The sequence below is a fragment of the Aphelocoma coerulescens genome, chromosome 11, assembly GCF_041296385.1.
Source record: "Aphelocoma coerulescens isolate FSJ_1873_10779 chromosome 11, UR_Acoe_1.0, whole genome shotgun sequence".
NCBI classification, from domain to species: Eukaryota; Metazoa; Chordata; class Aves; order Passeriformes; family Corvidae; genus Aphelocoma; species Aphelocoma coerulescens.
In genome coordinates this window covers 9,808,250-9,830,610 of record NC_091025.1, presented here as the reverse complement: position 1 = coordinate 9,830,610, position 22,361 = coordinate 9,808,250, and the positions used below count along the sequence as shown (strand labels likewise).

Below are 22,361 nucleotides of genomic sequence, written 5' to 3'. Positions count from 1 at the left end.
TTCTGCAGCCAGCTCAGGTGAGGAAGGAGGATTCTCCAAGGGGACATACCCAATGGACTCCCTGAGATAACACCACCTTTATTTTCGCTCAGCATCAGCAAGAGCCAATGCTATTTTTTCCTAAGTTGTTATCAGAGCTGCCTCAGCAATCTATCTGCCTGTCTAGGACCAAAAATCTAAGCAAGTCCTACGGACTCCACTGAGACTAACACCACGCAAGCTAAGCATTTACTCAAGTGCCTCCCTTTGCAGAGGCCATTAACAGGTATGACTTGCTAAATGAAGCGATTAAGTTCTTGCCTCTGATTTATTAGCCTTATGTCCATTAAGCATTGCAAAGAGAAGGGAATTCAGCAGAAGAAGCTTCAGGGAACTTTCAGTGTGAAGTTTTCCTCTTTGCTGCAGCACACTAGGACTCTTTTACCTGCACTTATGGGCTGGCATGATTAACACACTGGGGACAGCAACTTCACTCTGATAAAAACAGCTAGAAACAACTCTCAAATTGAATGAAGCATTTGAAAACTTACCAAGCAAACACTGTGAATCTTATGTGCATCAACATACGGGACATAACACAAACACAGAAAGTCTAACATTTAAGGAAGAAGGGACAGAGGCAGAGAAATAAATGTCTGTAAGAGAAAACATCTAGGAATACCCAAGAGAAAGATTAGCTTTAGGGGTATTTCAATTCTATTTAACATTAAATGAAAACTCCAAGATACATCTATCTCTGCACCTGTCTTAGAAGAAAAGAAAACGTATGTCTGGGTTTGTTTATATATGCATGCCCCATGTGCCTGCTTGGATGGGTGCATGCATGCAAGTCAGCACCTCCTCCAGTTCCCAAGTGCCTGAGCACTGTGAAATGAACAGTCCAGAACTGCTTTCCTTGCTTGAAATCTCACTAAACCTGTGAATTCTACCAAGGGACGTGCAGAGCTGGATTCCCAGGAGACTGAAATGGATTGACAGAACCCTAATGAATTCCACCTTGTGTTACCCAGCCTTACCACAGTGCCATTTATGTAGCATGAGACTGAGGTTGTATGTTGAATGGTCAGGGCATAAAGACCTTTGAGGATACACAGGTTACCAGGATAATGTTGGAAGACTGTCCCAGGTGGAGAAAGACAAACTTCATGTGACTTGTATTACACTTTTTGGCTGCCCTGATTGCTGGAGAGAACTGTGCTGTCAGCTGGGCCCAGGTGGGCACTTAGGAGGCTGTTAGTAGGCATTGTTCCAGGAGGGAGGCACAAACTGAACTGGCATTAGGGGACCACGGCCTAGACAGCAAGCAAGCAAGAAAGCAAGCAAGCCAGAAAGAATGCCAGAAAGCAAGCAAGCAAGCAAGTTATTAAATTGACAACAGAAACACACGGCAATCTACTGCTGTCTTCATACCCATTACTCACAAGTACTTCACATTTAGTACCACAGAAAGAAACTGGAAAATCAGAATGGCACCTTGCACAAAGAAGGTTTTTAGCTAGTTCTTGAGGAGTTGTTTTTCTTACAAGCAGTGAACAGATGCTCCCCAACTGCTGCGTGCAGCAGCATTACACGGCCGGGCCAGGAGATGGCAGATTTTTGTCAGACACCAGCAGGGAGCAGGTCAAACCCGAGCAGGTTTTCAATTTCTGTATCAAAAATGCTTTCGTACACATTTTTTATAAAGGTAAAATAACAGCCCTGATCAAAAGAGTTAAGCAGATAAATGTTAAAAAGGTCAACTTATTTTAGCCTCTGATTCAGATTAGGAATTACTGACAGAAGAGTTTAAAAAAATGTTTGCAAATATTTCATATTCTGCAGTATATGTTTTTGCCTACTGCACATTTTATGATAAGAAGATAAGCTGTAGTATATTTACACAAAAATGAGGAAGAGAGTAAACTGTCCCAAAGGCAGCTACAATAAGACAAATGTCTTAGTCCATTTTAAACTGTATATATACAATTTATATTAAACACTATACAGCTGCATACTCTTTAAAAAAAGCTGTGTCTGTTTATGAGAGAGAAAAATTCCTGTCATACACTATGGAAATGTGTACTGGGTTTTCATGTATCACTAATATGATGCATTTGGATTATATACAGAAGCTACACCTGTTCCAGAACCACTTTTCTACAGTTTCTAAGCAGAATCAAGGTATAGGGTAAACTCTTGAGGAAAAACATACATTGTCCTAGTGACCTAAAGAACTAAAGCTGTAGCTTCAACCTAGAAAAATAGTGAGTAGTGAGCTAACGCTACTATTCCCTTGATGTTCATCTTCAGCACTGTATGAAGCTTTTGGTGAAAGAAAGATTCCAGATACCAGCTTTGCAAAAGCTTGGTGGTGTTTTATGTTCGTGCTCCATTGATCCAGATTCAATTTACCATAGATTCAGACTAGAAAGGAATTATTATTCAAAAGAGATGCTGACTCCAATTTAGCCAAAGATTTACATATGGTTGCATCTTCACACATGTTTTGAACATTGAAGGATTTTTTGCACTGTGCTTGTATTTTGGTACTTGTGATGTTAAGCTTTTTAAATGGTGCTATGGCTAATCAGCCTTAGAAGAGCAAAAATAATCAACATTGTTGTTTTTAACAAATGTACAAGTCACCAGAATCATTAATCTACATATGAAAAGCATCATGTCTGCAAAGCCACAGTGTGAGTCATGGGATCAGGCTAGTGGCAAAAAAACCCCAGACACTATTATATAGTGATATAATAATATAATTTGTCAGACACAAATTAATCCTTCCTGCCCACTCAGTTGCACTGGTCAGTCCTCCTAGCAGTAGTATTTCCAGTTTGGGTACCTCAAGAAAGATATGGATTCACTGGGGAAAAGACAGAGGAAAGCTTTAAGAATGCTCAGATATGTAGAAACTATGACCAGGGAGAGAAAATCTAGGAACATTAGCATGGTGAAAGCATAAGAGAATCATAACACTATACAAGTGTGCAAAAACTAGCTGCAGAGAGGAAAGGGAACAGTTCTCACATCCACTGAGGATGGATATCATCTGCAATGAGAGAGATTCTTCTCAGATACAGAAAAAAATCATTCCAAGACTTTACCAAGGAAGTGCTGGAAAGGATCAGCTAGGGAAGTCATGGGGTTTTAAAAAGAGCTTGTAAAATCATCTGCCAAGAGTGATGGAAGGAGAATTGATCATTCTCCTCTGGAGCTCCCCCCAGCCTTACTTTCTCTTATGATTGTGCTGATCCAGTTTGTTCACAGCTCTGGGCTTTCTCAGAGGACAGTGCTGGTTTCAAGGACTGGCTATCACAAGGAAATCGTGGAAACCAGCCAAGAGAAATCCCTACGCTCATCAAGCTTCCATTATAGGCAGGCTTCAGTTAGTCCAAATATATCATTATGAGTACTCCTTAAGCACCTGCAGTTGCAAAATACAAATAATAGTTTTATAATAATTAAGTTTTATAAATGCTGATGGTATCTTTGTGGAAGCAGAGACGTCAAAGTGGGAGCTGAACTATGTGACATTTATAATTAGGTTCATTGCAGCAACATGAACAGTCCAGCAACCTATAGACAACTGTTGTGCTAGGAAGTACCAATATTTTTGTGTGGTGGAGAAATGGAAAAGCACCATAGCAGAACAAAGTTTTTGAACCAATGTCACGCCAAGAGGCCAGTGGCCTGAGCCCAGCACTTGCTGCACAGACTGGCGGCTCAGCCGCACCACTGGACAGGATTTCTGTGAGAACCCAAAAGCCGGCTTCCTGAATATGGTCAGGGTGGAACTTCCTCTTGGGTTGAAACCAGCAGCTGCGGCATTTACACCGCCAGGCAGGCGGCAGAAGGTGCCGGAGAACGGCGTCTGACCGCGCCGCCGGCCCTGCAGAGCTGCTCCTGGAGCATCCCTCAGGGCAGGCGTGCGGGAAGGGATCCCATGGGCATCCGGCGCGCAAAGAAAGGCTGCAGCGGATCTGTAAATCTCACCACCAGAATTACTGTACCAGCCTTATGCAGTGGTGAAAATGCACTATTCTCCTAGGAACGACCTCTGCCGTGTGCCATGACTGCGCTTGCCCCTCTCCCCCCTCAGATAACGGCCCGCATTGCTCCCAGTGCTTATGAACATCCCAGCGAGCGCGGCTCAGCTGCGGTGTCTGCAGCGCGCACAGCCCTGGCCAGCGCGGGACAGGGCATGGGCAGGGCTGCGAGGGCAGGGCTGCGGGGACAGGGACCCCCGGGCCGGACGCAGCCCCTCAGCAGCCCCGCGGCGCGGCCAGCGCAGGCCCGCCCGCCCTCACCTGCCCGAGGCGGGGCTCCCGCGGTGGGCAGGGCCGGCCGGAGCCGCTGGCCCCGGGCCCCGCCGCTGGCTCATGCGCAGCCGCCGGGGATGGCGGCGGCGATGGCGCCGCGGGTGCTGCCGCTGCCCAGGCAGCACTCCTTCAGCCCGCCCACCGTCCCCAACCCCTTCGTGCACCCGGGCCGCCTCAGCGCCGGCGACAAGCTGCGGGTAAGGCTGGAGCGCGGGCGGGAAAGGCTGCCGGGGCCGGGCTGCCCGGGGCTGGGATGCGCACGGGAGAGCGGCGGCGGGGCGGGCACGGCACCCCCGGGCGCGGCACAGCCCGGGCGCGGCTCTGAACCAGCGCTGCGTGCCACGCCCCGAGCCTCCGCGGGGCTGTCAGCAGTGCCGGCTGGGGGACACTGGTCGCTTTCGAGCCCTCCGTGGCAGGGCAGAGCGTGGTATGAGGGATCGAGGTTTGAAAGTGCCGCCGGCAGCCGGGGCTGCGGGGCCCGGCCTGCCCAGCACCGCCCGTGCCCTCGCGCCGCGCCCGCAGCAGAGCGCAGCAGCCCCGACTCTGTTCCACATCTACAGCTCCTGGCTTTGCCGGGAACTGGCTTCTAGTGAGAACATTTCCTTCCCCTGTACGGCATAGTTTGCTTCCTGATCTAATCCAGAAAGCAGATACACGAAGAAGTTATGTAAACGGTCAAAGATGCAAAGGGTGATCAGCATTAAAAAGTCACTGTTTTTTGAAATTAAGTTCTTCTGCCTTTCAGAGTCCACAAGCTGCATGCTTGCTCAGTGCACAAACAGATGCTTATTGACTTCAAATTTAAAACTTTTAACACAAGATTTAAAACAAAAGCTTGCATTTTTAAGTTACTATTACCATTTTAGCTATGATAATATATCCTGTTTTTTCCCTTCAGGAGAAAGGGTTGGATACAACATACATTCCATGCAAAACTCCATAATGCACCTGGAAGGAAAGGCACCCATCTGGGTCAGGGCCTGGTGCTAGTGAGCTGAGGAGCAAAACACACACAAGAGAGAACCTTTTTTGTATTGTGGGTTGCTCCCTTCTGTTCTTTTCCTACTATGGTCATAAGGTCTAGGATACTTCCTATTGATTGCTTTGTCCTGTAAACCTCTGCTCCTCTCTTGCTCAGCACTGCCAGTCAGATGTGCTGGGAATCAAGGCCTTACCGGACAGTGTTACTATGAACTTCAGAAAAGGGAAGTTTCCCTTCTCTTTCCATTTATGTCAAGTATAGTGTTCCTCCATTCTTGCATGTTAAAGGATTGTCTTGTTATGTCCCCCCATTCTGTACTATTCCTTTAACATACACCAATACAAACATACGATTTCAAAACCCTCTTTGGGAGTCCACAGCACGATTTACATATGTTGGGGACCTGGAATGTAAAGGCTGCTGTGTGCCTGATGAATGGAGCTTGTAACTGAGACAGGGTAGCTATTTGCATTTCATTCAGCTTTAAATATGTAAACATCCAGACTGAAAAGTGGAATGAGAAGATTTTACAGTTTCTTGCCAGTCCTTGCTAATAGTTTACAAGCCAATGAGATTTTTGTTATTCTTTCTAATGTGCAAAGCAATGATCAGTTGTGCTGTACTAAACATCTTCATGTGCCAAATAAGATTTTAAAACAGTTGTCAAATATTTCTGGTTTCCGTCCTCTAATTGAAGTTGGCTGCAATTCATTGTTGAGATTTTTCCTGGGACTTAGTTTTAGTTCTTTTGTTCCTGATTGCTCACTTGCTGTCCTAACTTCTGAACTGCAAGTGCAAAGCACAAATTCTAGTTAAGTCATTACTGGATTCCAGCTTATTCAGAAGAGATGTTCAGTGGACTTCTGCAGTGGTTAACTATGTAATAGCACAACCAGCATGCTAAAAGCAGTACTTTTAACCCCATGCTTGGAAGCAAGCAGCTGGACTGCCTGGCAGAGCTGTGACATCCTCTGGATGCTCATGGAACACAGTCTTGCCCTGTGTCCTGCTGTGGGGGACAGTCCATCTGATCACATCTTCAGATGTCAAAGTATTTCAGTGGGAGTTGGGCTTCATTCCGGTCCCCAGCCTGCTCTGCTGCTGCTTCCTGGATAATTTGACAGCAGCTGAACAGAATTCCTAATGGAATTCTGTGGCTTTTTGATAGACCTGCTTTTCCACTTTCCAGGTTCGTGCCATCAGTGGAAGTATAATCCCATGTATTGATCAAGGGTCTGTCAGCAATGGGAGCGGGGCCTGGACTGCCAGGACTACTGCAGTGACAGGATATGCAGTTATTGCAGACACAATTAGCTGAAAGTACACAGGTGATTCAGTACATGGGAAAAGATTCTTTGGATGACTCAGAATAATTCTATCTTTGTGATTACTGTACAGAAACTGGAATGGCTTTGATCCTACTCAGTAGTTACTAAACTGTATTTTCTTCTGTATGTTTTTCTCCTGTACTTTCCCTTTTCTAGTCTATCTTGACCTTTCTCTTTTCTGTCCTTCTCTTACCCTACTCTGCTGCTGATGGAGCAGAAACCAACTCTGCCTCATTACACAGTCACGTAGGAAGCCAATAGCTTGCATCAGCAAATCAGTACCACCTGTGCATCTGCCTAGAATAGATTAATGAATTTATTAAAGTTTTGAAGAAGGAATTCTTTTGCTTTTGCTAGTGCATCCTTTATTTTTCATTATAGGTCACTACATATGTATTCTTTTTTTCATAAAGAAAACCATTATTTTAAGTCAAACCACACTGATTTATGTTTATGCTGCCCATTTTGGATAACTGAATGCAGCTGAAATGTTGAACTGGACTATAGATGCTAGTAAAAGAAAACGCACATCGAGAAAAAAAACACCCACATCTGATTTTGGGAGACAAGCAAGGAGTCTTTGTTGGTTTATCTTCCTACCTGACTTTTCCAGATTTGCAACAACTGGCACCAGAGTGAGTGGGAGGAGTAGATCTCTAGGGTCAAACCTGTCATGCTCATTTCTGTGATCAGGAGCAGTTGCCTGTTGTCCGTAAAGTTATGGTTAAAATTCCATAGCTAGTTATACAAAATTGTTACATAAAAGAAAGAGCTAATCAGACCTAAGTGTTCAGATCTCTCCTGGAAACATGTTGTATGGCAATGCTTGCAGAACATAAACATCAACACAGTGTACCTGCTTATCATTCTTACCTTAATTTACTCTGTGTATCCACTCTCATGTTTGGTCTGTTGTCACTGTGCCTGTGGTAACACAGAAGCGAGTCCTGAAGTTCCCAAATTCATCTTAATCCTCGTCAGTGTCAGAGGCTTTAGAGCCAGATGGCAGAGCCTCTCCTGAATATTGACAGGAGGAGGGTGGGAGGACATTACATGAAGATGGAAAGGATTTGGTGGGGAGGGAAAGGACTGTGTTGGTGAAAGGAAAATTAGAAGCAACTGACTCTATCAAAAAATTGGATGAAGTATACACTAAGATGCTTATTTTCAAATATACTACACTTGTTCCTTCTTAAAGAGAAGAGGTAAATTAAAGTCCACTGTGATGTTAATAATCACAGCTCTAGGAAGTTGCAAACTATTTTGTAAAACTGACTTCCAAAAAAGCCTTCCTTTTTCTGTACAGTAACAGGCCACTGTTAAAGAGCTGACCAGAAAGGTTGATTTTGAGAGAGGAACACTTGTTCAATTTTAGATTTTCTTTAAAAACAGTAAAGTATAAAACGTAGTAAGCTCACAAGTAGATGTTAAACTCACTTAACTCTCCTTCAGCACCTTCTCCCATATGCCTGAACTGGTGGAGCTGTCAGTCTATGACCAATGACACACTCTCAGATAAGTTTTGAGGGACTTGAAGAAACAGCTCAAATACATTTTTAAAAATCACTATTATAGTTCTTTTGTGGTGTGTTTTGTTTTGTGCATAGGTTTACACACAAACTGATCCTCATCAGTGAGTGGCAGCTAAGCTGGATTAGTGCCAAAGGGAATTGAACTCTTTACTGATTTTCCAGGAATGCTGGGCTCTGACCTGCTCACACAGCTCACCTGCCTCCCAGCCCTGGCCTTGCTCGATCTGCACAGTGCTTGTTGCACCATAAAGGCCAACCTTCAGGATACAGTTTCTAACCTAATGTGCTGGAGTAAAACAGTTAAGAATTTCTTCCTGCCTTGCCCTGTGCAGAGCTGCCTGTGGTACAGCATTGCACCAATACACCTGTTTCCTGGAGCTATGCATGAAACTATGCAACCTAAAGATTCCTTTGGGAGGGCTGGGGATGATGTTTGAGGATTATTTGCAACTAGGACAACTAAAACCTTGGTTTTGCTTAAGTCCCAACTAGGGGAAGTAGTTGTGTTGTGTGTGCACGGCTCCCTGAAGCAGTAGTGAGGATCACTTGCAGCAATATTGTGACTCAACATAAGATTTGTCATTTGAAAGGGCAAGAGTACAATTAGTCATCTTTATGATCCCACTTGACTTCTAGATAGACAGCTAGTGATAGAAAGCTCTGTAGTGGAGATATGTGTCAGCTGGGCAGACTCATCTGAGCTGGTTGTGTGCTGCAGACCAGGACCAAATATAAACTGGAGCCAGAAAACTTGGTTCTGTGTCTAGCTACATCCAAGCCAAAAACTTAAATACTCTGATATCCCTGTTCTACCTGAAATGGGAGCTCAAAAGTGAAAATGAAATACCATGAATTCTCTTCTCTACTGTTCTTCCTGTAAGAGCACTGGAATCATTAAAGCTTTCCTTACTAAATCACAAAGCAATAATGGTAGTACTTTAAAATCCTTGTAAAGTAACTACACAGATAGCAGTGTCATTTCTGTTGATGCCATTTCTTAAGATTTTTCACCTCTATTTTTCCAGTCTGTTCTCCAGGGGATTATTTTGCTTCCCCTCCGTGCCGTATGCATCACATTTATTTTACTGCTAGCTTGGCTGGTCGCATCAATTGCAACTTCCTGTCAGCCTGGAAGAGGATTTCAGCCACTGGAAGGATGGAGGAGGTAAAAAAGTGACGAATATTTGTGAAAACTAAGCTTTTTTTTTTTTCCCTAATAACACAAAGCTAGGGTCTAAAGCCTTTTTTTCCTTTCACTCCTGTTTGTGATTGAAGAGGATTCCTCAGTTTTACCCATTTATATGAAGCAATTTTTTAATGAGTGTATTTTACAATAGTGGAGCTTTATAAATAGGTAGATTTTCAGTTGTCTTGAGGCTAAAAAAAAATTTGTATTAAAATATTTGTAGACTGTCTGTAAGCCAGGACTTACTTCAGTAATAATACTAACAGGAATATTTGAGAAAATAAATTCATTAAGCAAGTATTTTGTAACATGACATAGGCTGAGCTCCTGTGTAACCTTTGTCATTTCTGCTATGCTATGGTTCTATGACAAAATTAGCTTTGAAAGCTCTCTCAGCTGCATTGCCCTTGAAGTGGTATTTCACAGCTGCTTCTGTGGGTTCTGCATTTCAGTCACTCCTGACCTCAAAGTACTGAAGTTCCCTTCTAGCCATGATGCACTGCAGCAGGAGGAGGAGATCACACAGGAGGTGAATTCTAAGACCAAAAGGTTACAGAGAGTCCCTCCCATGAAAGGAACATGTCCCCTACTGTGGGAAAATGTTCCAGTAAGGCAACATTGTCATTTAATCTTTATTGTTTAAAACTGATAGTAAAAGAACTGTATTAGTTACCTAAAATCTTACAGAAAGGACACTAAATCTGCTAATTACTCCCCTCACAACAGTGTTATGCTACAATGCCATAAAATACAGCATGAGAAATAGTGTACCTGGCAGGAGGGTTTCACAAGGTGGTGTACATTGCCTTATCTTTCATCAGGACAAGGTGATGTCCCCTTCCCCACTTCCCCTTTACCCATACATTCTCCTGGTGAGTAGTATTGCTTCCCTGTGTGGGGCACCAGTGCTGGTTAGAACTAGGAAATCTGTTAGGGGATTTTCTTTTAAAGTAGAAAGAAATCCTGACTGTAAGCTGGATGGTATTTTTGTGGTTTTTTTTCCAAGGAGGATGATCCAGACAACCCTCTCCGGCCTGACTCGTACTGCGTACTTTGTGATGGGATTCCAAGTTAAAGTGAAAGGGAAAGTAGCGAGCCTACCAGAAGCCCCAATCTTTGTCGCAGCTCCTCATTCAAGCTTTTTTGATGCCATTATTTGTGCCCTAACTGGAATGCCATCAATAGTGTCTAGAGCAGAGAATTTGTCAACTCCAGTATTTGGCAGTAAGTATTTATAAAAAACAATTTAAAAGTTACAAGGCAACAACTTGACATGGGGCCAAAAAATTCACTGAAGTAATTTAAGGGCAGACTTTTAACCTCCATAGGTTCCAAAGATACTGACAAATTATTTCCAGTGAAATCCCTATGACACATTATCTTTCTGAATTGGTAAAAATGCCTAGAAATTATGCTGTTTCTTTTCAGGTATGAAATATAGTATCATTTTGAACTTGTTTTATACTGAAAGCATGTTTTGCAGCTACTCAGGCTGGAAGCTTTCTCTTTAATTCTCCCAGCAGTAGCTGAAAAAATCTGTTCCCCTGCTGTCTTTTAACAGTATGGCCCACAAATGTGAGTGAAGGTTATTTCAAAACAGACCCAAACTACAGTAGTCTGGAAAACGCCACATTTATAAGATTAACCTTGCAGGCACTGTTATGGATTTTTTTAATGGGAGCAAGACCAGGAAGGAATAAAAGAGGAGTTACTCAAAAAGGAAATGCAGGGAATGGAAAAGATCAGATGAGTCATGCTTCTGTTATTTTCTCCTCCTTTTGGCACAAAAAGAATCCCTGTTTGTATTAGCTGTAGACTTTCTGCTGGCTGTACAGTAACCCCGAAATAAATACAGTAGACAACACAGCAAAGTGTCTTTGTAGAAAAGAAATGAACAGAGAATATATTGATTTTAGCTTAAAAGCACAGGATTGGGACAGAGAAGATAATTCTTGGCCAGGTTTCCTATCACAAAGGACCACACATTCTGATGCAGACTTCTGATTAAATAAGGAGGATTTTTTCTGTAATTTACATAGAAGCTGTGCATGGTTTGTAACTGAAAAGGGATGGCTAAAACTACATTTTGGGTGCAGTCTGCATGAGTTAAGCTTGAGCAGACACAGTCAGGTCACTTTCATAGAATTGTGTGGAAATGCTTAGTGAAAAATAACAGCAATATTATTAGAATGTTGGGTGAATTTTGCATGTTTATATCTACTCTAAAGCTCCTCAGCTGGCAGGCTGGGTATGTCTTCTGTGTCTTACTTCCCGTTTTGCAGAAAGAGGAGAATAATAACACTCTTATCAATTTAGTTTGAAAGTTGTTTGTGTGCAGTCTGTCTGCTAGTATATGAATAACAAGTTTTTGCTACAAGGAAGCCTTGAACCCACGTGTTTTCTAAGCACTAGTATAAGACAATTTTTTTTAATCTGTTTCACAGCAATTTTAAGTTCCCTTCAGCCTGTAGCAGTTTCTCGTCAAGACCCTGATTCACGGAAGAACACGGTTGCTGAGATAACCAGGCGGGCATTATCAAGAGGCCAGTGGCCACAGGTAATAAACACACTACTTACTTCTCTTCTATCATGTATTCCTAGTCCCTGTTCATTGTGCATCACAGTATCACAAGTGCCCAGCTGGATAGGATTCTTAAAATGTACAGAAATAAAGTCAGCTCTCAGGTATATTACTGGGTTAAGAAAGGAAGAGTCTGGTGCCCAGAAGGAGTTTTGTTGTGACAAATGGATCGGTTAAAATCCAGCCAGTACCAATTCCTGTTGCAAGTGCAGATGCTCTTGACTTTCTGTTTTTCCTTTTTAAGTCTTAACATGCTGTTTTCAGTGTAGCAGATGAATTGCATTGGTATGTGTGGATCAGTATTCTGAAGCTAGATTATATAGCTGTGCCCACACCAGGTAGGGGATGAGCAGTTGATGAGATGGGTAACTCAGATTGTCCAAGATCCAGTACAAACAGTACTTTAGCTCAACACATTAGTTTCTTACAGAGTGTAGCTGAGGTGAGGCTTGGTTCTCTCTTTAGGTTAATAATGCACTAAAGCCAAGATTTTCTTCACAGTGTTTCTTTCCCATGGTCATTCCTCAGCAGCAAGCTCCTGTTCTGCTTCCAGGTCATGGATGGTTTTCCATCTGGAAGAGCTAATGGGGCAGGGGCTGATCAGGAGGGAGGAAAGTGTTGAGGCAGCAGCTCTGCTGCTTATATGAAAAGCAGAGGGCTGGGATGCAAATCCACATCTTTTGGAAGAAGGAAGGCTGGGAGTAGTTGTGCATCTACTGACATCTCATTTGGCAGGGCCTTTCTGCTTTCTTCTTGGTGCATTGACTCTGGTCTCACACTGCCTTCACATACTACAAATACGATGTCATTGCCATGGTGCTGGACAAATCCAGTCAGTGATACAAGACCTTTCTCCAAATATCTTCTGTGCAAATTAGTGTATAGACTCATGCTTTGTGTTTTGAATTACTTCTTGACTTGTTTTCTTGGGGGTTAGTTTACTTAAAATAAAAACAGTAAGTGACTGGTTGAGTAGCTGGAGTTACAAGGTCTCTTTAGTCATAGTTGGATACCCCCTAAATGACTAGAAAAGTTAACTTTTCTTTCACTTTTGGTCCACTGAGTGGCTTTTGAGGAAAATTAAGAGGCAAGTGAAGATACTGGACTTCAGTAGCAGGTACCTCTGTGACAGGTAGACCTGCTGTGTACTGCTCTACTTTCTGAACAGTCTCTAGAAACAGAGACCATTCAAGCAGGGAAGACAAACACTTGCCATTTTTTTGTAATGGCATTATTTACACGTCGTACATTTTTACTTCATAAGTACCTTACTAAAAGCTTTTTTAACATTTAGGCCACTTTAATTTGACTCATAAGTGCATTTTTGTAAGCTGCTGTAAATGATATTAGAGCCTCCATTATTTTTTAAAATTTGTCAGTTTAACATGCACATGCCAATTTTTTTTTAATACTGGGCTTACAGACTACACTGATGCTTATGATTTGCTGAATTGTTATGGGTGAATGCCCTGATAGACGTAATCTCTGCTAAAAGCAGCACGGGGAGGAAAGGGAAGTGGGCTCCTGCACCAGTGCTGCACTTGGGATGTAACCTAGATATGTATTGTGGCATAAATAGATTATGAGTCAAGTAATCTGGGAATCTCAAGACTGAGTCAGCAGTACCGCTGAGGGTGTCACTGGGTGATTCCTAGTCCTGTGCCCTGGCCACACTTTCTGATTACAGGATATATAGGGGAGGTCTGGCTGTAACTTGCTGTGTGCAGCTGCCTCTGTAATACCCTCAAACAGTCCGTGTCCCTTGGGTGTGACCTACTGAGGCCTCTTTCACAGCTAGCCTTGACCCGTTCATTCAGACTGAAGTGGGAGCACACACCTTTGACACGTGATCCAGACCATATTTTGTGCTGGGGTGTTTTTAGAATGCTGCTTATGATGATATGAGAGTGATATGAGAAATACAGAGCTTTCTTGTATTCCATAAGGGGCTGGATTCAGTGTGTCACATTGCAGTGCACAGTGCACTTAATGTACTGTCTCAGACACGAATTCAGAAACCTTCTGGGTGTTGGTGTGTCTGAGTCACTGAGGTTCAGAGGCTGCTGTGGTGTGTAAATGCCTTCAGAGCTCTGCCTCACAGCACATGCCTCCTCTGCCTTTTGCTCTGCTACTCAAGCTGTTATCACAGCTGGCATCTCACTGATAGGAGCTCTGCCTGTAAATGCCCAAGTACCTCATGCACTTCCTTTCAGCCCAGGCTCTTACATTTATACACCCAGCAGCTCAATAAGGAACTGCTGTCAGAGGAACAATTCTATTATTACCAACAATAAAATTACAAGTGAAACACTTAAAGCCTTTTGTATCATATTTCTGAACTGATAAAGGCCTTTCCCCAGAACTCTTTCCTTAGAAAGCATTGGTTTCCAAATCAAGATGGACCAGGTTAACATATTGTGAGCATCCTTCCTTAATATGTTTGTTTCCTTCAGAAACGGTAATGGTATTCTTGTAATACAGTACAGCAGGTCACAGAGCTTGCATAATGTCAGCTTGTGCATAGCAGATACTAAAGTATAATCCTTTTATGAAATATATGTGTGTGTATATATATTTCTCTCTCTTTAAATCCAAGATACTGATTTTCCCAGAAGGCACCTGCACAAACCGATCTTGCCTGATCACATTTAAACAAGGTGAGAGATTTTGTCCCATTGTTGTTGGAAAATAATATGTGATGTTAATTTGATAGTTGTAGTAAGGACTGTACTTGTGAAGGTACATCATCCACAACAGTGCTGTAGTAATTACTTACATTATTAAAGTTTCAGTGGCACTAAACCCACTCTTTTATACTAGTCAGCTTACTTCTCTGGCTTGTGCTATTGTGTTGGATGCAAAATATCTATGACGTATATGGTTGGTTAGTTGGGGGTTTTTCTGGGTACAGTTTTCATCTAATTTATTTACTGAGAAACTCAACAGTGATTATTATGAGATGAATGGATGAACTTACTCACATGATGTTCTTTTATCTCAGCTAACAGTTGGGTTGTCTTAGATTCCTGTAAATTATGCCATGCAAGACTTAGAAACCAAGTTATGAAATGTCTTTGCATAGTGCTTAGGAAGCCAGGACAACAAATCATTTTTCACACAGAAGCGTAATTCATTGCATGGCTGATCATTAGATTGTTGTGCTGTCCTTCAGTTAAGAAAGGAGAACAACATGACTTAACTGTTTTACAGTATCTTGGGTAGAAAAGTTACAAAACCACTACTACATGCTCAGATCCGTATCACTTGTGATGATCAGAACACAGAGTGAATCAGGAAATGCTCAACAGCCTTGTGAGCATCTCATCCTTTGAAATTAATGCCTATCAGTGGGGAGATAATGCGCAGAAAATGAGTTTCAGCAGTCCAGGAATCATAGGCAGCTTTCTCCTTGAAATGGAGCCAAACCCTTTTCTGTTGTGACATCTTGCTAGTTGTGCTACTGATCTAAAATAAAAAACCAAAAACCCAACCTACAATATACATAAAACCCAAACCGAACAACAAACAAAAAACTGAAGAAGAACACTTCTCATTCTCCTTGCATTTTTAAAAATGTCTCCTTCCAGGTACCATGTCTGAAATAAATCACTTAAAGCTCCCAATTGCTGTATTAAGCGTAGTTGTAACAATCAGTTCTAATTTGTGGCTGCAGGCGCCTTTGTTCCACAAGTCCCTGTCCAACCTGTGTTACTCCGATACCCCAACAAACTGGTAAGCAGAACATTCTTCTCTGACTAACTAATAATACAGAAGGCAAAAGTCTGACTTAAGTGGTACCCACAATAAATACTTTGCATTGTCACTGAAGTGTATATTGTCCTGAGCTTTAGCATTGAAGAGCTCCTGGAAGCAGCCAAGCTTCCCAAGTGCTACTGTGGTGTAGTTGCTATTCTGACAGTGAAAAAATTATTGCTGGACTTCTTTGGCTAAAGAGGGGAGACAGGAAAGTATTGCAGCGGAAGTTGGAAACTTCCTGCAGTGCCATGGAGCCTGTACTGTGAAGTCTGAAATGGACCCAACTTCCCTATTAGTCATCATTTTTGGTTAACCTCAAGACAGTCTTACTGCAAAGGGGCTTGCAAAGTTTCTGAACAGAGGCAAAGCTGAGCCATGCAGTACATCCAGCATCCCTCCTCAGGAGGGCAGCTTTGCAGATGTTCTTTTCACGCAGCATTCCTTGTGCGGCTCCACTTTACTCCACGTGTAAGGCTGGGACCTTTTCAACTTTTTTAAAATTATCTGGTCATTCAACAAATCCAGGAAAGACCAAACTTTCACTTCTAAATGTTCTGTTAGGATTAAAAATATGGTTGCTATTGTTGTTATTTGCAAAGACTCCTTTGTATAATCCTTTTACAAATGAATTTCAAAAATGAACCACTCAAGGGGATTGGTATCACATTTCACTGATAAGATTTAAGGATCTGCCAGTACACACTGTAAAAATAATGTATAAGAAGTAATAAATACAGAGAGAGAAGAAAAAATTTAAAAAAATCAAAGAAAAAGCAGGATAAATTATGCAGAAATGTCTTTAGGAAGTAAATGAGACATATTTATGGGAATGCCTCTCTAAAGGGATTGGTAAGGCTCACTGAAAAAGTCTTACTAATTTTTCTTTTCCCTACTTCTGTTGTTTAGATCAGAGTGAATGATTTACAATATCTAACTATAAATGTTATTCCCAATTGTTTATAAAAGTCTGCCATACTTACTTCCAAATTTTTAAGGCAAGGAATCCTATTTGCCTTAACACCTTTATTTATTTTCACTACAGGACTATAAAAACATCATCCACTTTTACCAAACTTGTGCCTGTTTTAAATTGTAACTTATCTGCTTGCTAACTTTCATCTGGTTTTGTCATACATTTCTGTGTTTTATTTTTTCCTTAGGATACTGTGACCTGGACATGGCAGGGCTATTCATTGTAAGTTTCTTAATCCTACTGAAAATTACATACAGAAATTTTTCCCCTGTTGCTAAACAGTCTGCCAAACAAATTCCACTAAGCCAAGGCACATGTTTTTCTAGATGTGTTTTTATGAGAGGGAAATACCTGGGGATAATGCTGTCATGCAGTAGATTTCATATCTGAATGGCTAGAGAAAGGGTTAGCAAAGGAAAGTATTATTTCCAGTTCTGCCACTCTTTTTTTTCCCTCCTGTTTCGTACATTGCACTACAACAGAGGAAAGAAAAGTATTAAAAAGCCTTCACAACTGCACTGAAAATATGTCAGGAAAATACTTTTCATTTTAGAAACATTCATTAAAATATGCACTTTCAGAATCCATATACCTCATTTTCATGGGAATATGTAGTGTATCTAAGTACAGTAGTTCCGATTTACTAACTAACATTTATAAGGCAGCTAATTTTGAAACATCTGGACTAGTGGAGCAGATCATAAGCACCTTTTAAACTATCATTATAAATATATATATATAAAAAATCCTAACATCTGCACACTTAGACAGTGGAACATTGCAAATTCAGAACATACTACAGATTTCCTCTATGGAGGATTTATACTGGAATATTAAAATAGAGCTATATCTTCAGTTATGATAGATGGATAGGATTGGCAAAGAAAGAAATGAAATCAGAGGTATTCCCATGGGAGGGAGGAGGCTGCCCATTCACTCAGAATGGAGAAAAGCTCTAAGCCTGGTGGCTGGATGGTGAAGGCTTAAATCAAAACCTGTGAGCAGGTGAAAGGAACTGCTTAGTAAAATCATGAGGAGAGAAGGGATGGATGGAGAAAAATCTCGAGATTCTTAACAGAACTAACTGGAACCAGGAGAAGAATATCCCCTGTATAAACATGCAAATCACAAAATGCAGAACTGTCTCACTCTTTGTAAAACTTCCAGGATATTGCGTCCAGGATGGGACAGTACCAGTCTCCTTCTCAGAAACCTCCTGACACGGTTTCTGCTTTTACTTACTACTTCTGTCTTACTTTTGTGCCTTGCTGGGAGGAATACCTAATGTTATGTGTTAGAAAACCAAGCATTAAGAGTGGACTTGTGCAGAAGATAGACAGGATCCCATAGGTTCTCTTGCCTTTTCCCTTTCCTTTTTTATTTGGTCCAAAACAAGACTGAGAAAGACTTGCCTGAAGGTTTTCTACTATAATATACCTGATATAAAGATCAATGTGCATTGCTGCTTAAAAATTATGGTGAAAAGAACAAGTCAGATGTAGAAGTTACTGTGCTTAACCTCTTTAGCAGTTTCTTCCTCCCCCTGGCTTATCTGTTGATCCTAAAATTTGTGACTTTTTTAAAAAGCACTGATGGTTCTGTCCATACTGAGACCTCATTAACACATCTAAGTAAATGCTACTGTAATTTGCAAAACGACTAGCAAATACTAACAAATCCAGTTCTGCATAAGGAAATTACTGGTCCTGTTTTGTTGCTGAGAGAATAACAGATAAAGTAAAGCTACTTCTCAGAATCAAAGCTCTTAAAGTTTAAAATCCAGTATCCATGGACCTCTTCAAAGAGGGGGAGACATTTTAGTGGACAAAGAGCTGTACAGAATTGTTAATGTGCATGAGAGCAGACAAGTTGCCTGCCCTGTGAGCAAGCAGCAGCTATATGCAGAAGCCCTGTAGAAAAAATGTGAAAAGCAACTTTTTGGGGAACTTCACTGCAAGGTACTTAAAAACCTTGCCTAATACTGGCTTTGGTTTTTTGTGCTTTAAAAAATTTCATCTACTGACATGCAAATACTTTTGTATTGAATAAGTAAAGCTTATTTTTCTTCCTCTTTGCCTGCAGTAAAGAGCTGTGCATAATGACACTGTGTCAGATCATCACAAGAGTAGAAGTTGAGGTAAGAATTGGAAATATTTTTGTACTAAGATTCAGCAACCAGGGAATTTCTGCTTTAATATAAATGCATTATTTGCATTATTAGTCACTTTTAGTGAACAATAAACAAATGTCTCAGAAACAAGAACAAGAATCACAGTGAGTAATAGATTTAATTTGTCTACATGTATGTATCATTCTGATGAGTTTCTAAAAGACAGCTGTAAGAAATGTCTTTATTCTTAAAGCATTATAGAATGACTGTTAATTATCACCACATGAATTCTACAGATGTTAAATCTAAGAATTAGAATACATTCTGTTAAAGGTAACATCTTCTTTTTCCCACCTCCCCATTTCTCTGATTCCTTAAAGGAACCTTCTCTTCCTCACCATCTTGCCACACTGGACTCTCATAGATTTCTACAACTAAGATTTCATTCAAGTACTTGTGCTAAGCCTTGTATAAGGAACCAGTTCCTGTGCTCATTAAAATCCACTGCACAGCACAGAGACAGATGAACGACAACTGAAACAACATCCACACTTCTTAATGTGAGCACCCACACTCTTAACTGCTCCCTGTCAAAGAGGCAGCATTCAAAACACATTCCTTACCAGACAACAAAGGATTGTCAGTGTGGACTAAGTTGGTTTAGGAACCTGAGGAAGGGGAGAAAATGACACGTTTTGCTGTTTATTTGCAAAACATAGAATGTAGCAAACTTGTCCAAAGCTTTGTGAATACAAGCAAGTGTTGTTACTGCTAACAATTGGCAACATAGTCTGTGTTGTGGAACAATGAAAATCATTTTAAGGGAGCATCCTGTTACTGTATAGCGCATGCATTAGACACATATTTGTAGAAGGTGTAATCAAGAGATATTTCTCCTAATAATTTTCTTCAGAAGGGCACAGCTATGTGATTTATATACGTGGGAGCAAGAAACGGTTAACGTAGCCCTTCCAGTAGAAGGAAGAGCTTCGTTTTCCCCTACCTCAGAGCTGAACTCAAACTTCTCTGTTAGAAAATAAAGTTCATGTTCCAAGAGATGAAACTGAAACGTGAAAAGATTTGCAGTTTTCACAGCAGCATGCGTCCTCAAAATGAAATTTATTTCTTAGCATCAGTGCTAAAGCCTTTCAGTTTCTAAAAAGAGAAGGGACAGGTTTTCTCAGGGAAGGAGGGAATCCAACTACTCCTTTTAGAAGTGGACATTCTGTTGCTGTCCCATCCTGTGAGCAAGTAGCCTCTCCACTCCCATCAGTCTTGCACTGTCTCTACCTGCTGTGCAGAAGCAGTGATGGGCTCCAGGGCTGTAAGTCCATGTCCAGTCCAGCTCTAACACACTGGGATATTGAACATGAAACTGAACCTGGCAGTGAGTTTTAGGGCTGCAAAAGATACAGCATTTGGCAAATTCTGTAAGAAGACAGACTAGGTCACAAGCAGATCAGAGAAATATTTTTGCTGCTGAAAGAGGTGTGAAGAATTTTTCTTACAGGATTGAATTTGACTGGGAAGGTGTACTTGCAGATAAGCAGCTGAGGGTATGAGATCATGCTGCCAGTGCAGGAGGTCAAGAAACCAAATTCTTGCTCCTTAGCTGTTGTTTCTGGCAAACAGGTTTTATGAATAATTGTAGGGGGTTTTTTTGAAAGGGATGAAGGTGGTGTTTAAGCTGCCAGGAATTTACGTTGCTCTGTGAACAACACCTCAGCCACAAGTGAAGTAATAACTACTTTCAAGACCATGACCATGTTTGCATAGATAAACCTGGAGTTACGACGTCATCTCACCCAGTGACAACAGAGTTTTCTGTGTCTGCACTGTGTGCCTGTGCTTTCTCAGTTTAAGAGTAACGTGACTTCTGAAGGGGAGTTGTAATAACCAGGAACCTATTTCAGACCTTGAACAAAACTGGCAACTGCTTGCAGAAGGAATGAAATCTCTAATGTTCCTATGAACAGCTGGACTCCCCCTGTCCTTACAGGGGAGACAACTTTTAATTATAAACATAAAATTGTTACGGTTATTTGACAGATAACCAATTCCATAAACTCACTGGTTTTAATCATGAAGAGAAAGCATTCCTTAAAAACAAACTTTAAAAGACTGTTCAGGATGAACTGTGTTTATATGGGACAGTTATCACTATAATAATGCATCACCAGCAACTGCAGTATAACTAAAGCAACATACTGACACATAATTATCAACTGTCTTCCAATGAACCATGAACAACAGCTTATTTTGAAATTGTTGTATTCTAGGAAATAAGGGGAGGTTGCAGAGCAGCAGAACTCCGATAAATGATAACCATAGCTGAGAAAAGGCACAGTAAACAGGGCTGTGAGCAAACACTGTAGACTGAAGTAAAAAGAGCAAAGCACTCCTCCACACACACTACTTTGCAAACAGATGCTGGCTCATGCCACAATAGGTAATTGTTCATCTAGAGGCTATTTTAGTGAAAAGGTACTTCCAGCTTCTTACATATTAATATTGAATAAATCCTCAGTAGTAAACATGTTGCCATTTAGATATCTGGGGTATTTCCTCGGTGTGGGAGGAGAGGGGGTTGTTGGGATTTTTTACCTTCTGCTTGGAGTTCCAAAATTTTACAGTATTGTATCCAGTTAGTATGCTACTTACAACTCAGAACTATGATTCCTTAATGTTTTTATCATGGAGGAAAAATGTACAGGAAACTTAGCAGTCACATGCTGACAGATACAGTTAACAGGTACGAGGTAGGACTGCAGTGTGTATTTAAAAACATTAAAACTCTTACATACACTAGTCCAATATATAACATCACTTATAAAGAAAGTATCTTTGAAAAGAAGTGTGCAGTATTTCAAACTCACATTCTTACCAGTGCAGCATTTAATCTTCTAACTAATTATGCATTTATTATACTTTCCTTCTTTGGGGGGTTGATTTTTCATATTAAAGAAGCTTCTACCAATCCTTAAGAGGTAGTTTTGCAGTAAATCTTATTTGTGTGGGGAGGGCAGAAGAGCCAGAGCAGTTTCTAAAGCGTCTGAGACCTCTAGCGCCCAGTCCCTTCATTGCATGGCCGATGTTTTTCTCCTGTCTTTCCCGACTCAAACAAAAATAAGAAGTTGCTCATGTTCCTAATGACGTGGTAACTGTTAAATTGATTGGATAACTCATCCCTTTCAGTTTCTGCCTGTTCATGTTCCTACTGAGGAAGAAAAGAATGATCCAATACTTTTTGCTAACAGAGTCCGACAAACCATGGCAAAGTAAGTAATCAATCATCAATAAAACCTTTGATAACTATTCTTTTATATCCAGCAATTCCACATATAGTCTAGCCATACAATACAATTTAGTGAAGTCCCAGGTATTATATATAGGAATTGCTCTACATTTTCACTAAGAGGTGTCAAACTCCTATATTAGATTACCCTGACTGTTTTGACATAGAGCATAAAGAAGGTTGTCTTACATTGGAATATAGTATGTTCAGTTCATAGAAAACAGGAATAAACTGATCTCTTCTTGCTTGGCAAGGCTAAGTGGGTGGTGGTTTGTTCTCCAGCATAACTGGGTTGCATTTACAAGGTGGTAAAT

General features: G+C 41.2%; 1 protein-coding gene across 1 annotated transcript in view; it reads left to right on the top strand.

Moving 5' to 3' along the window:
* Positions 1-4,347: 4,347 nt before the first annotated feature.
* LPCAT2 (lysophosphatidylcholine acyltransferase 2) overlaps positions 4,348-22,361 on the top strand; it is a 29,926-nt gene continuing 11,912 nt past the window's right edge. The window contains exons 1-9 of the mRNA XM_069026736.1: positions 4,348-4,501; positions 9,172-9,311; positions 10,339-10,556; positions 11,777-11,889; positions 14,510-14,570; positions 15,587-15,645; positions 16,830-16,864; positions 18,725-18,779; positions 21,948-22,030. Of these exons, the coding sequence (XP_068882837.1) occupies positions 4,382-4,501; positions 9,172-9,311; positions 10,339-10,556; positions 11,777-11,889; positions 14,510-14,570; positions 15,587-15,645; positions 16,830-16,864; positions 18,725-18,779; positions 21,948-22,030 (884 nt within the window). The 5' untranslated portion in view covers positions 4,348-4,381. The remainder of the gene's footprint in view (positions 4,502-9,171; positions 9,312-10,338; positions 10,557-11,776; positions 11,890-14,509; positions 14,571-15,586; positions 15,646-16,829; positions 16,865-18,724; positions 18,780-21,947; positions 22,031-22,361) is intronic.